Source organism: Ambystoma mexicanum, chromosome 13 (assembly GCF_040938575.1).
Source record: "Ambystoma mexicanum isolate Mex_15411 chromosome 13, UKY_AmexF1_1, whole genome shotgun sequence".
NCBI lineage: Eukaryota > Metazoa > Chordata > Amphibia > Caudata > Ambystomatidae > Ambystoma > Ambystoma mexicanum.
This window is the reverse complement of record NC_090938.1, coordinates 479,759,736-479,775,583: the sequence shown is the minus strand read 5'-3', so window position 1 is coordinate 479,775,583 and position 15,848 is coordinate 479,759,736. Positions and strand designations below refer to the sequence as shown.

The 15,848-nt window shown below is 46.1% G+C and overlaps 1 protein-coding gene across 2 annotated transcripts in view; it reads left to right on the top strand.

The window, feature by feature from the left end:
• Nucleotides 1-7,326, top strand: part of TACO1 (translational activator of cytochrome c oxidase I) — a 250,087-nt gene extending 242,761 nt beyond the window's left edge. For both annotated transcript variants that reach the window (XM_069634123.1, XM_069634124.1), the window contains exon 6: nt 4,839-7,326. In XM_069634123.1, coding sequence (XP_069490224.1) covers nt 4,839-5,039 — 201 coding nt within the window. In that variant the 3' untranslated portion in view covers nt 5,040-7,326. The remainder of the gene's footprint in view (nt 1-4,838) is intronic.
• Nucleotides 7,327-15,848: the final 8,522 nt, after the last annotated feature.

Below are 15,848 nucleotides of genomic sequence, written 5' to 3'. Positions count from 1 at the left end.
AGCCCTTGCGTGGATCTGTATGTGAACAGTGCCAACCGGAAGTGCGAACTGTACTGCTCAGGGGAATTTCCCCCAAAAGGAGCTCTAGGGGACGCATTCGTAGTGGACTGGGTATTTCCACTCCTTTACGCGTTTCCCCCTGTCTCCGTGATTCCGCGAGTAATCAGGAGGTTGAGAAAGTTAAGGAAAACCATGATCCTAATTGCCCCGGATTGGGCCAGGAGGATGTGGTACCCGGACCTTCTGGACATGTCCATCTGCCCTCTAATAAGTCTTCCACAAAGAGAGGATCTTCTCTCACAAGAGGAAGGTCGGGTTCTCCATCCAGAGGTCAAAACACTCAGCCTTCACGCATGGTTTCTGAGAGGCTAAGATATAAGGATTGGGACCTCCCGGATGACGTAATGGAGATTTTGCTTTTGGCTAGAAGGCCAGCAACAAAATCCCTCTATCGGTGTTGTTGGAACAAGTTCAGTAACTGGTGCAGGGATAAGAATGTGGATCCATTTATTTGTAATACTCCAACAGTACTTTCTTTTCTTTTACATTTAGCCAATTTGGGGCTTCAAGTTTGTGCTATAAAAGGATATTTGGCAGCGCTATCTATTTTTAAGCGCTCTTCGAAAGAGGCATCCTATTTTAAAATGCCTTTAGTCATTCAATTCTTGAAAAGGCTGACAAATGTATACCCTCCAACACCTTTTCAGGTGCCCATCTGGGATTTAAATCTAGTCTTAAAATTTCTCATGTGTACCCCTTTCGAACCTTTACATGCCCATTAAGACTTCTCACTCTTAAGACAATTCTGTTAGTGGCTATAACATCAGCCCGCAGGGTAAGTGAGTTGCAGGCACTGTCTTGTAAGCCTCCTCACACCATTTTCCATAGGGACAAGGTTATTCTAAAAGTCAAACCATCTTTCTTGCCTAAAATAGTTTCTGATTTTCATCTGTCACAAAAAATTGTCTTACCTTCCTTTTATCTTCCGCCTCACGTTAGTAAGGAAGAGGAACGATTACATAGACTGGACCCAAAAAGGGCTCTCAGTTTCTACATTTCCAGATTGACAATTCTTCGACAATGTGACCAACTATTTGTTTAATATACTGGGCACAAATTGGGCCTTGCAGTGTCTAAACAAACTCTATCCAGATGGATGATTCTAGCAATATCTGAATGCTACAAATTAGCTGGGAAAGAGCCTCCAGATGGATTAAGGCCTCCTTCAACCAGAGGCATGGCAACTTCCACGGCTCTTCAGAGGGGTGTCCCGATGCAGGATATTTGTGCTGCGGCCACCTCGTCGTCAATGCACACCTTTGTAAAGCATTAGTGCCTGGACTCTACTTCATATCAAGGAGGACTATTTGCAAAAGCTGTCCTTCATAATTAAAATTTGTAGTACTCCCACCTCCACGATTACCACTGCTATGGGAGTCTATCATAAGATGAGGAATACCTGGGAGGACACAATCCATTCGAAGAACAAGTTACTTACCAACTGTAACGTTCTTTCTGTTGGATGTTCCTCCCACATATTCCGCATCAACCCTCCCAACCTACCCCTCTGTACAGTTTACGCCAGTTGCACTCAAACTTCCTTAAGAGCCTGAGGATTTAAAGCCTGATCAGCTTATGCGACCATGAACACTGTAAAAACAGAACTGAGGTAACGGGCGCTGCTCGAGCCCTTATACAGCGGATGACGTCGACGCCCGACGGCGGCTCTCGAGGGACTTCGACTCCGCGTCCTCGAACACAGCGCCCTTTGGTGAAAAAAAAAAAATCCAAAGCAGCAGAGCTGGGATACAAATATCATAAGATGAGGAATACGTGGGAGGAACATCCAATTGAAAGAACGTTACAGTTGGTAAGTAACTTGTTCTCCTTTCCACATCCAACTGCACGTCCATAGCCAGAACCTTAGTTCTCTCCAAAATTGAATGCTGTAAAGCACTCTACCTAAGCACGAGTCAACGCAACCTTAATAAGTTGCAAGTAATCCAAAACAATGCCCTCAGATCAGCATTAAACCTCCCAAGGTCTCAACATATCTCTGATATAAGATGGAGCACCCAGCGGCTCTCTGTCAACCAAAGGATAGAGTACAAAACTCCATCACTTACACTTAACTAGGCGCCAGTTTGGCGAGGCACTTATCTGGCTGACAATTTCACCTGAAACACTACAGCACAACCCACTGGATCTGCCCAAGCTCACTGCCTAAAGATCCCCAGGTTTAAGCTCCAGAAAGTTGGAGGCAGTATCTTCCCCGTGTTAGCCGCTAAATTGTGGACCACCCTACCACCTACCTTAAGAACAGAACCCTCCTTCCATCTATTTAGAAAAAACTTTAAAACATGGCTTCTTTCGCAAGAAGTCTAAGAATCCCATGACTATACTCCCCTCATTTTCAACTGTAACCTCTGCTCCTTTTGTCTACCCCATTCTATCTGTAATAATCTGTCTGTAACAAATGTATCATATGTAACTGTAAGTAATGCGTCTTGTATCATGTGTACCTGTAAGAAATGCTGCCAGATGCCCCAGGGCTCGGTGTGCTATATAAATAAATAAATCAAATAGTATTTAGAGCACAGTTATACTCCACGAAAATCGGCCTAGCTGCACACACAATCCCATTCACAAACTCTGCCGCTGCCAGAATGCAGAATGTATCTACTTAGATTCCACCCTATCACTTCATCGACAAACCAATGCAGTGGCATCTGCAGCAGCCTACACCTGTAAGCTAATTACAGCATGCAGACCCTTTCTATCAACTAATAATTGCATCATCCTAGCCAGAACTCTCATCCTGTCCAAAATCGATTATTGCAATGTGTTTTACCTTGGGACTAGCCAAAGAAACATCAACAAACTTCAGGTTACCCAGAACAATGCCATCAGGGCTGCTCTCAATTTCCCTAGGAAATCACATATCTCAGACACTAGACGGAGCCCCCACTGGCTATCGGTCACTCACAGAATTTCACTGAAAACATTAATCATCACCCACAAGTGCAAAGCCAACATGGCCCCTGAATACCTCGCCAACCGCTTTACCACACACACTGCCCTTCGCCCACTAAGATCCACGCTGACTCACTGACTGTCCATCCCTAGATTTAAGCTGCAAACAGCAGGAGGAACTACCTTCCCCGTCCTCGCAGCCAAACTCTGAAACACCCTCCCCACCCAACTCAGAGAGGAGCCCTCCTTCCCCGCCTTCAAACACAAAACCAAAAAATGGTTTGCTGACCTGGACACAGCGGCATCCCGCTCATAACGTTTGCTTGTCTGACATGTATAACTGCCTACTGTATCCTTGAGTACTTGCACTTTTATTGTAACAAATGTCTCAACTGTATATGTAAGAAACACTTTGTCTTGGAACTTTAACATTGTAAGAAATGTGCCCAGATGCCTCAGGGTCAGGTGCGCAATATAAATAAATAAACTAAGCTAAACTACACAAGTCCAACTGGCCTCGCTGCACACATTTTACTGATCTCACACAACCACTGCACCACGCCTAGCACGCAGATACACACCACTTAATCCATCTTGGCTGCACTATATAGCGAGTGCACCCAAGCACTTTACTACACTACTCTCTCCACTGACCTGGATTCTGGTCCCCGAGGGCGTTCAAACCACAGCACTTTGGAATCATACCAATGGTAAAAGGCGCTATACAAATGCCCAATAACGTAACATAACTGTGATGAATCAGATGTGATTATCCCAAAGACCCTTGCCTGGGACCCTTCTCATGTGGAGGAAAAGCAACGTAAGTATATGTAGAGGGGCACTACTGTACTTCCTTAATAATAATGATTTATATGTCTTGGTGTTCAGTGTGTTAACAAAACAATGTTAAGAACAACATTCTATAGTGCTTCTGGTGCAAGAGGGTATCATCTCCTGGCCCATGGAGACCAAATCAAGTGTATACCAATCTAACCTGTTGTCACCAAAACGTCCTGCTCTCCCCCAACCGCATTTGATCTTCCTGCAGAACACCACCCTCAGGGTCAGGAAGTGTCTGCCTTTCCCTGGCCACATGAGACAGGTCCCAGGTCGGGGTTTCTGAGGGAATCATCTCCGATTCATCACAATTCCTAAACCTGTCTTGGTTTAGTTACACTGGATTGGATCAATCCGTTCTTTTTTTAAAGTGGTTTGGATTGTGAAAAAATAACTGCATATTGTCACACCATCGTTATATGACGAAGACGAGGCCTGGAAGGTGTACAATTCTGTGTGGATTTATAGCAGTTATTTACTTAGGTAAAGTAGTCCTCCTTTGGGTTGAATATGGTTAATTGGTATTTTCGGATAGGGAGATGCAGTGTTTTATTGTATATGGTTTAATATATGCTTTTCTAATGTTCTCATTACTTGTTTTACATTTTTTGTTGAGTTGGATTTATTTGAAGGGTTGCTTAATTTTTTGATGATTTCGATGATTACAATGTTGTTAATCACTACTGGTAACGTCTTGTTAAACATAGTTTCCAGTTTAAGGTATCATTCTCCCTTGCTGCAATACTTTTTTGTTGAATCCTACTGGAGGAGGGGACTTTTTCCTTTCAGGGAAATGCCTTTTTTAGCTGTTGCTCACTCAATCACACTTTTACTACCTTTTTAATCTGTTGTACTGTGTGTTTTTATGATCCATATTCTGTCATTTTTTTAAATAAAGGATCTAAACGTGCGGGGTAGCACACAACGATTTTTCTCACCATGGGTTGAAAAATGGAATTGGTTGTCTGCTTGACATTTTAAATACTTTGAGAATGTTTACATTTTGTAAAACATGTTTTTCTCCCCAGTTTATTTGCGACATCCCCTTGCTCCGGGAGGTGAGACAGAAGTTGGACTCACTTGGCTTAATCTCCCTGTCGACAGAGCTGGAGTACATTCCAAACACCAAGGTGTCTTTGTCTGATGCAGATCTGGAGCACGCTGCCCATCTTCTTGGACTTCTCAATGCTTATCAGGATGTCATCCGTGTGTACGATAATATAGAATAAGACAGGGACTGCAGAAACCATGTGTAACAATGCTGCTGAATGCAACCTTTGCTGAAGAGGTGAGGGGGCTGTTGTTGAAGTAGCATTTCCGCAGACTTCCATCCCATACTATATCTCCCTTGGCTTTAATATTGATTCCATATTTATTGCAGTACAAAGGGCGACTTAACATTGAAGCTTTGGAAAACATTCTAGATATTAGTTTACCAAGTTAAAGTTCTCTGGGCAGAGTCTCCAACCAGTAAAAAGAATCCTCATGTGTATTTATTTTTTAAAACGGAGCAATTACAGGCAAGAAATTGACCTCATCTTGAAGACTAGCATTTACAGGGTTGCATGAAACAGTGAAAGGACAAACACAGTGAGCTTAGAAGACCCTACCTGCCATCATTATCTAACTTCCATAGCAAATGCCTGGTTTTACAAAATATCAGTTGCCTTGTACATGAAGTTCAAACTCTGTATCACATTCGGAGAACAAAGAAGGTACTCGTTTACTGCAGCAGGTGAGACTGGAGAAACCGTCTTCGTATGGAGAACCTTTGGGCCTAGGAATTGTATTCAGTGCATAGAAAAGATGTCTTGTAACCTCAGCCTCTGTCAGTAACTGGCCCAGAATGTTGCTGGTTACATTTCTGCAATGGGAAACGTAGCATTGGTTGAATAGGGTCATAAATGGGCCTTTGTGCTCCACAGGTTGAAGTGCTAGAAATCTGAAAACCAGTCCGGTTAATCGGATTTTCTAAAACATGCTGTGAGATCCATATGTGAAAGGTTGAGCACTCCAAGCTGCTACTATGCAGATAGTTATTAATGTCTACAATGTATACACTGCAAATGTCATTTTTTATCAGGGGCAAAGTGGAAACGTCCTAACCATTGGGTATAAATTGTGGCAAACTGGAAGAGCTACTCTAGGGTGAACCCTCTAGGTAGCACTTTATGAATTCATCCGGTCCTTGTTGTCAGTGGGTATTACCTTATCAGAAATTGATGGCAATAACCTTTCTTGTTCATAAGCCTAGTGGGTAGGATCATAGGAGCATGCATATGCAGTATTGTTGCAACGTATATGTTTCTTGGCGTTGGCAGCAGAGAGATAGCAGCTATCTTGAGGTATGGGCTTTTAGAGAAATAAATGTTTTCAATACGTCTATCAAAGCCCAGTCAGTCTTATGGAGAAGAGTGATGGGTACCATAGGGATGGAGAAATAACAGTGAATAGTTGTCTTCCATGTCCTTACTGTGCAAAGGGTATAACATCCAGACAGTTTTTCAGGAATGATGGGTTATACAAGTTGCAAATGGGCTTTGGAAGTGATGCACAATTGCTGCCGAGTTGCAGATAAAAAATAGTTTGGCCAGCAGCCCAGGTTAAAGCATTTTTAATTAGCTGCATTTTGTGCAGGAAAAGTCTGAACCTGTCCAAATTAAGAATATTTTTATGAAATATGGTGGGTATATAATGTCGTCTTCTCATATGACCGAAAAGGAACTACTGCCGTAAAATGTTCAGTTGAAGAAAAAAAACACAGGTCAGAGATTGAAATTAACATGACATTATATTCTCTTAATTCATTTGTCAATTTGAGCCTATCCAAAAGCTTATGTACAATGCACAAAGTGAAAGCAAACTAGCTGTAAACTATGATGCAGATATTGGTTGTTTAACTTTCTAGAGTATGTATGAGCAGGACATGGTGCAATCCAAAATCTGAAGCACTGTTTACATTTTATAAAGGACAAAACCGAGTGATCTGTTTTATTAACCATCTTGAAACTTGATGACTGAGTGTGAATATGTGCTCCTGTTCAGCAAGTCTGCGATATCTTGTCATTGCCCTAGCCGTTCCTACTTTTAGTTTATAATCAATTTGTTGACCCGTAAAATGTTGCATCGTGCAGTTTCCTATGGTTTTCCACAGGCAGTAAAACTGCTTACCAAACAAGTGATTTTCTTAAGCTAGTTTACAAATGGAATGGAAGATCCCTAAATAGTTCAGGATCCCACAAACCATGGCTTCTCTAATTTGAATGATCCTGTTTAATCATATGCTGTTTGTCCCTGGAAATTAACAAAATGACCAACTCTGTGGTGCATCACTTCAAATGCTTGTAAAAGTGGGTGCCAAATTGGATTGAATGTACAACAATGGGGGTTTAAAGAAATCACTAACAATGTTTAAAGTAGTGCCATTTAGTATTGTCATGTCACAGATGGCTCAAAGAAATCACCAAGTCTCATAGACAATTCAGGGGTGTTTATTAAAATGTTGTTAGCCCTAGGGCCATCCTTCTCGTCTCCTGTTCCTCCCTAACCAAGGCATTCGTAACCTTTGTTAGTGCTACCGAGGTGCAACTCCTACAGTGTAATACCTTACTCACATTAAAGGTGGTGGTCTAAGAGCTGGCTGACTAAACTATTTTAGGGACGTCCTAACTGTCCTTACTCTCTGCAAATGTTAGTGTTCTCTGGGGGAATTTCCACTGTGTGTTGCACTCACCCTGTTTGATCCAGTCCGTTTACTCGTACCTACCACTGCCCTTTTGCGCGTACTACAGTTTCACACTTCTAGCCTCCACCCTGTGATGTCACCTCTCTTTCCACTCCAATTCTCGACTTCCCCTCTCTACTGCTTTTTCCTCCTCCAGCGACTACTCTACAATGCACCCTTCTTTCACTCTGGCACTTCACAAAAACTCCTTAAACTATCTTTGTAGTCGCTTGCCACAGAAATACGGTACATGTGTGGGTGCCTCTACCTGGGCGCAAAGGGGAAAGGCTAAACCACTGGTACATCAAACGCCCAGAGAAAGACAGGATTTGGCCCTGGGGTGTCGCAGCCACTAAGGAAAACAGAGAACCCCATGCATTTCTGAAAAGAAGACACTGTGGGAATCCAAAGAGGTCTGACTTTCGCGAATCACCCTAGAATGTATTACCCACAAGGCCCGGCAAAGTCCAAAATGTAGGGGAAAAAAACACAATTTTCAGATGCTTGCCACCAGGAAACCTCCGAAACATGCCAGCAACAACACATGTCCTACCTTCCCAGGTTTCCACATGTGTCCCAACGAAAGCCAGACCAAACATGCATGGGTGTCCTCACCTGGGCGGAAACAGGTAACTGATCCGTTTTGCAAGTGCTCTGGGAATACAAGAATCACTGTGCAGTACCTACTGCAGCCCTGTTTTTCCTCATCAAGCCCTTTCACAGGCACCTTTCCTCACTCTTCTCATATATACAGTGCATAGTGCAACAGGACATGCATGGTTGGTTTAGCACAAGAAAAAAAGGATCTTGTGAGCAGTAAAGCCACATCACAGCACCAACCGATTTACTGGCCATTCATTCACTAGCCATCCATTTCAGCAGTCACACCACTACCAAATCACCAGCTCCACAGCAACTGTATCTGCACACTTACAGCAAGTGGACATCTGCTCACATGGCAACCTCATCTGCAGGCGATATCTTTCACACCAACTCTTCAAACTCCCATATCAAGTGTGCCTGCATTCAAGTCATGTTACACCATCCATATCTGCAAACATACGCACACTAAATACACATCGACTAACATTCAAATCATTTCTCCAGTGAAGGCAAAATGCAATCACATCTGCATGGACAGCTCATCTTTTCCTCTCTCACACACCAACCACATCTAAGTAATTCTAAAAGAAGACATTTCAGTCATACAAAACATGAAGTTTACTTTAGTAAATAAAAATCATGGCAGTGCGGTACAAGTTATACAAGACACTGCCACCATATAGATGGTGCCCAGTTCCCATTTCCATTTCACTTAGCCCTCAAGGGAGGGAGCCAAACTGGCATTTACACATTTTGAAAGACACGCCTTAAGTGGAGGGAGCCGAAATGGTGTTCCTGTCTTGTTGAAGTCACGCCTCGAGTGGAGGGAGCTGGACTGGCGTTTCTTTCTAAAGCACGCCTCAAGTGGAGCAAGCTGGACTACCATTGCTCGCCAAGGCATGCCTCAAGGTGAAAGAACTAGAATAGCGTTCCTTTCTAAGGCATGCCTCAAGTGGAAGGAGCCAGAATCGCGTTCCTTTCCAAGACACGCCTCAAGTGGAGCGAGCTGCACTAGCATTGCTTACCAAGGGACGCCTTGAGAGGAGGAGCCGGAACAGCGTTCCCTTTAAAGGCACGCCTCGGTGGAGGTAGCTGGGCTAGCATTGCTTGCCAAGGCATGCCAAAGGGGAGTGAACCATAATGGCGTTCCCTTTTGTCCAAGGCATGCCTTGAGTGGAGGGAGCTGGAGTGACATTCCTTTCTAAGGGACGCCTCAAGTCCAGGATGGTGTTTCCTTCTTGTCCAAGGCATGCCTCGAGTGGAGGGAGTTGAACTGACATTTCTTTCTAAGGCACACTTCAAGTGAAAACATCCGAATTGCGTTCCTTTCCAAGGTGCGCTTGAGGGAAGGGAGCTGGATTGACATTTCTTTCAAAGGCACGCCTCAAGTGGAAGGATCCGAAGTGGCGTTCCTTTCCAAGCCACGCCTCAAGTGGAGGGAGCTCGACTAGCATTGCTTGCCAAGGTACGCCAAGTGAAGTGAGTCGGAATGGTGTTTCTTTCTTGTTGAAGGCACGCCTTCAGTGGAGGGAGCTGGAGTGGCATTCCTTTCTAATGCATGCACTAATTGAGAGCCTATAGGTCCCTTTCTAGGAATGATAGGCATTTTCCGAAATCACTTGATCTCCCAATACCTTTCCTTTGTATGATACAAAAGAAAACAAGGCTGTAGGCAGAGGGCTGGCATGGATGGGCATTGGGAACAGTACACCCGAGTATCCCTCCTCCTTCCTTGTTTTGTACACACCTTACATTTTCTGAATGGTTGCGTCTTCATGGGTGTGACAGGAACTTAATCGGCAAAGTGTCGTCCTTTCAATCTGGTTAAATCTTCTACTTCTGCAAAGTAGAGAGTTGACCATGGACAATGGTTAGCGATTTTATAACTGCTTTTTCAAAGTTCAAAAATGACAGTTTGTTTTCTGGAGCAGCTGCACCATATACAACATAAGTATTGTACGTAGCTACATGCATAATGTGTACTGCCAACTTCTTGTACCACATGCAAGACTTGCGTGTTTCATGGTATGGCTCAAGCAATTGGTCTGTTTTATCTACTCCCCCCATGTACATGTTGTAGTCCAGAATAAACTTGGGCTTCTGCACCTGCTGAGTCTGCTCCTGCACAGTGACACGTGAAGTACTTTCATCATGAATAGAACTTAGCATGTGCACATCCCTTCTGTCGCAGAATTTTACTGCCAACAGATCATCCCACTGCAATTCCACACATGCACCCTTGTTCAGCTTCTTACAAACAAGTCTGGGGAAGCCTTTGCAGTTACTGCGTATAGTACCGCATGCCAGTGTGCCCACATTGTACAATTCCTTGAAGAGCAGATTCTGTTTCAGATTCTACATCCGTTTCTATGCCTTGCTCTGACCCAGACTGCATCTGTAAGTTAAGAGCCTCCTCACCAGACCTCTGACATGAAGCTATGACTACTGTCGTGATCTAAACCTTTACTGCTCAAAGAACAGAAAGACTGAAAAACCAAGTAACTTTGCTTTTCAAAGTAGGGAAACCAGTATAGTAATTGGTATTGAATGAAATAGACCAAGACCACACAATTACGTCACATTGTCCAGAATCTGATCACAAACTGTAGCAGCCCTCCAAAATGTAATATTCTCTGAACACGCTAAATAAAAAGGAGTACTAATTTACTAACACTCAAGTGAAATGCAAAGGTAGAGCTCACTGCTTACTTACAAGTGGCTAGACTGCCGCAACACACCTGCACCTACAACAAAGAGAACAAAAATTCTAAGCAAGATGTCATCTTTACCTATACATTACACAAATACAAGTGTGGGGAAGTGGATGGAACCCACACTGACCATTCAAAGACGCCCACCGTGCGTTGAACCTCCTTCCACTCGCCCATGGGGTGCAGGTGGATGGCAAATGCAGGTGAGAAACAACATTGTAATGTATTTCTAATTGGGTGAGGTGAAAAGGCAGAGGTGCACTGGACGCAGAAAGTGAAGATGGGGAAAGTACATGGCAGTCCCATTCAAGACAATTGTTGGCACACTTTCCACAAAACCCCCAGCTCATTCACATAGGGTCGGGTGTGGTGGGAGAAGGTCACAAGCACCCAATGACTGCAAGGGTTAGCAAGTGGAAATAAGCTACAAAATGTGGTGATGCTTTGCAAAGAAGTAGGCAGCACTGACATATTGAATACATTGACATTCCACCAAAACAAAGTACAATGCAGTTGCTATCAAGTCAGACTCTCACTGTCGACATATTTAGTCACCATTTTATTATCATTGCACACAACCCATTAAGTGCATCAATTATTGGGATTCCCTTTCCCCAACCCCACCCCAACATAACGTCTGGGCAAACTTAATTATGTCCTCAATGAAAACGTCAATGCCTTTCTTAGATAGGTGCATTCAGTCTCAGTGAAACATCAGTTCACTTTGAGAAAATTATGGTAAATTGTCCGAATTTTGTCACTGTCCTTGGTCAATCTTGCCAGCTCGCTGTTAAGGTTTCCTCACTGAGGAGTTGATGGCCTTTTCCTTTCCTGGAGTTCTCCAATCCCTCCTTGGAATCATTTTCGACCAAGCCACCACAATGTTTGGGGACCTAAGCAAAATCCACTCCAGTTCAGCCATCATTAGCTCCCATACCCCTATCTGTCCCATAGAAGCCATATAATTTCTTCCCAGATGCACAACTATCAAAAATGGATGTGGAACATCTCCCTTTTTGCCTGGACATCGCAGATGACCCCTGTGAGCTGGGGAAGGCACATTCCCCCGACACCAAACCAGTATAATGACACAGCATCCCTCTGAGACCCAGATGTGCTTGGTCCTGTGAAATGTGCTGCTGACATTCGGAGGAAAGCGTGCCATACAACCCTCATCCTCACTAGGAAATGGAAACATGAAACACGAACATGAATAAGGCCAGACGTAAAGTTTATCAATTAGTACTGCAAGTGCATTAACACATGTCCCTTGCAACAATCCCAGACACTCACTTCCCCCAATGTTATAATAAGTATTTAAAATGTGAGCGAACTCTAGGTCATTATGTTATTGGCACCTACTTTTCAGGGAAAGAGGTGAAGGACACATTATGGCAGCTTGTTCCAATGTCACAGTTGTGCTGGCACAATTGTAATCGGTGAAGGTTTCTGTTCCAGCGGCTCAGTGTGTGTACTTCAAGGTGGCAAGGAGAGTTACAGCTTTTCCCTCTGGGGAGGGATGGGGACCCTGCTGGGGCTCCCTGGGACCGCTGCTGGACTTAGGGACGGTCGACCCACATGGGAGACGGGCGCTCAACGCCGGGGACATCACCCCGGCTGTCCTGGACCTCACCCCGGCTGTCCTGGACCTCTGGGTGGCCTGCTTTACAGCTTTACCCTCCGAGGAGGGATGGGCACCCTGGTGGGGCCCCCTAGGACCGCCGCTGGACTTGGGACGATCGACCCACATGGGAGACAGCTGCCCAAGGCCGGGGCCATCGCCCCTGACCGCCCTGCAGATCTGGCTAGGCCCCCTTATAGGGGACAGGCTCTCAACACTGGGGACATCACCCCGTCTGTCCTGGACCTCTGGGTGGCCTGCGTTACAGCTTTTCCCTCTGGGAAGGGATGGGACCCTGCAGGGGCTATCTGGGACCGCTGCTGAACTTGGGGTGGTCGACCAACCAGGGAGACGGGTGCCCAAGGCCGGGGCCATCACCCCCGACCATCCTGTTACAGCTTTCCCCTCCAGGAAGGAAAGGAGACCCTGCCATGGCTCCCTGGGACCACAGCTGAACTTGGGGACAGTCGAGAAACAAGGGAGACAGGCGCCCAATGCCAGGGCCATCACCCACCGACCATCCTAGAGCTCTGGCTGGGCTTTGTTACAGTTTTTCCCTCCAGGGAGTAATGAGGACCTTGCCGGGGCTCCCTGCGACCGCCTCTGGACATGGGGACGGTCAGCCAACATGGGATACGGGCGCCGAAGGCTTGGGCCATCACCCCCGACCATCCTAGAGCTCTGGCTGGGTTACGTTACAGCCTTTTCTTCCAAGGAGGAATGGGGCCCCTGCCGGGGCTCCCTAGGACTACTGCTGGACTTCGGGACGGTCGACCCACATGGGATACAGATGCCAAAGGCCAGGGACATCACTCTCCGCCATCCTAAAGTTCTGGCTGGCCTGCGTTACAGGTTTACCCTCTGAGGAGGGGAGGGGACCCTGCTGTGGGTCCCTGGGTCCGCCGCTGAACTTGGGGACGGTTGAACAACAAGGGAGACAGACGCCCAGAGGCAGCAACTCCGGCCGTCCCGGAGCTCTGGCTCGGCTGCGTTACAGCTTTTCCCCCCGGGGAGGCATGGGGACCACCGCTGGACTTGGGGATGGTTGACCCACATGGAAGACAGGCGCCCAAGGCCAAGAACATCACCCCGACCATCCTGTAACTCTGGCTGGCCTGCGTTACAGCTTTCCCCCACCAGGTAGCCCTGGCAGGACGCACACCCTTCCCCGAAGAGAAAAGATGTAACGCAGCCCAGCCAGAGCTCCCGGACTGTTGGGGGTGATGTCCCGGGCCTTGAAGAGTCTCCCCTTTCCAAGGGCACCTCCCTCGATCAAAACAGCATGAAATGCCAGAGATCGAGGGAGAAACCTACCTTCACCGCCTAAGCCGAAAATGGCTGCAGCGTGTGAATTTCGATTCAGTGACACGTCAGCGCGCATTACGCATGCTGACGTGAAACTGAATGAAATCCTACCCCGGGGCCATGAGGCGGAACCTCCTCCTCCTCACATAGCTCAGGGATTGGATTTAGAGTTTGTGTGATTGCTCCGATGCAGCGATCGCTCAAAGACAAGTGCTAAAAAGGACAACCTATCTCGTCAGCCCTGCAAACGTAGTGCTGAGGACGAGATAGCTCGTCCTTAGCACTTGAGGGGTTAATACACTCACCTTTCCGTTGACGCTATTCGCTCGCGCCACATGCATCTGCCACCACTCGGATGAACGCAATGGAAATAGCAAACGGAATCAGCCGTGAACTCCCATTATTAGTTTTGGAGGTGGCCATCTTTGTTCCCAAGTGCTATTCACTAGGGAAATCTGGCATGCCTTAAAGACCAGTAAGCACAAAAGTGATGGGTGGAAGGTTCTGAATGAATCTGAACCACTGGCATTGCTCTGGGCCACCTTCCACACCACAGTTTTTTAGCCCGTCTGTGCCATTGTAAAAGGGGTCCAGCCATATGCAAATCAGTCAGGTACTGCCACCAATGGTAGCAGCCCAGCCCGAACTGCTAGGCCAGGTCCCCTCTGCACGGGAACACAAGCAACCCCAGACACGTTTCGGCCTTGTTGGGCCTCCTCAGTGAGGTGCAGCTTGGTTCCCTATGGCGCAGCGAGCAAGGGACCCACGTCTGGGCATACCCTCTCTCACATACTGAGCCAAACAATAAGCACAAAAGTGATGGGGTTGGGTCCGCTCAAAGGAGGTTATAATTAGCCCTTTTAGCGTCGGTCAAACAATGCCTTGAAGTTGATTATAAAGCAGCGTGGAACGAGCGAGCTCGTGAACGCTTTGTTCGTTGTGTTGCAAACGCCGGGAACAAACTCGAGGGTGTGGTTTACCAAGAGACTGGGGCCATGTCAATCGGCGTGTCAGGCATGCGCGGTGACGTGAACAGTAACATACCCAACTTTTTATAAAAATTTTATAAAAATTTAAAAAAGTGTTTTAGTGGCTGGTTTTCCTAATGACAGACACACCATTCACCTGATTGTGGCTTCAAGGTCACAGGGTCACCACTCCTCCCTTTGTTGCTCTCCTTACTCTATTGTCATTTTAGTCAGGGCTCCACCTTTGATCCAAACACCTACAACTCACACAACACCTTTTTGATTCTGTGCCTTTATGTGAAATCCATGAAAGAAACAGTCTAGGAGTTAAAACTCTAAAGATAACCATGGACTCCAACTCTCATAACCACCCAGGTACTCAGACGGGGACGACGACAAGGGAGTTTGTGCAAAGTGACAGGAACTCAAAGTGCAACATGCAGACGGTATCCAGTTAATATATCTGAAACATTACAGAGTGGTTCATTTCAAGGTGGACCATAATACCGAAAAACACTTCAAACATCAATTAATTAAATAAAGGGTAGTGGGGTAAAGAGGTTAAAATGGGTCGGGATGGGGTTGGGGTTAAAAGACACGGGCGGCTCACGGGGACCTGGTGTTTTTCAGTATTTTTTCCACAATTAAATTTACCACTCCAATTGTGGTCGGTCTGTAAAATCCCATATAACCCATGCAGACTAGTTGGTTTCCCAAGTCTTCAGTGTGCAGGACATTTAAAGATGACAACCGCACTTTGGAGAAGAGCATGCAGGAGATGACGTTACCACCCATGCTGAGGCTCATGGACGTGAGGTTCACCGGCAAGGCTGGTAAAACGGAGAAGGCTGCCTGGTCAGGAGGAGAGAAGCTGCGTGCAAGCAAGAAGGGCCGGGGAGGCACTGAGAGCCGCACAGACGCTCCTGGAGGTTGGGCCACCCGATGAAACAGCGTTCTCCAAATCAGGCTGGAAAGGAAAGCTGGCGTGTGACCGTGGAGCCACGCAGCATGCTAGAAAACGTCCTCACACTCCAAACCGGAAGGCGGGTGAAGCAACCCTTGCCGCAGAGGTGAAAGCAACATTGTAGACGCTGGAAGGAACCAGC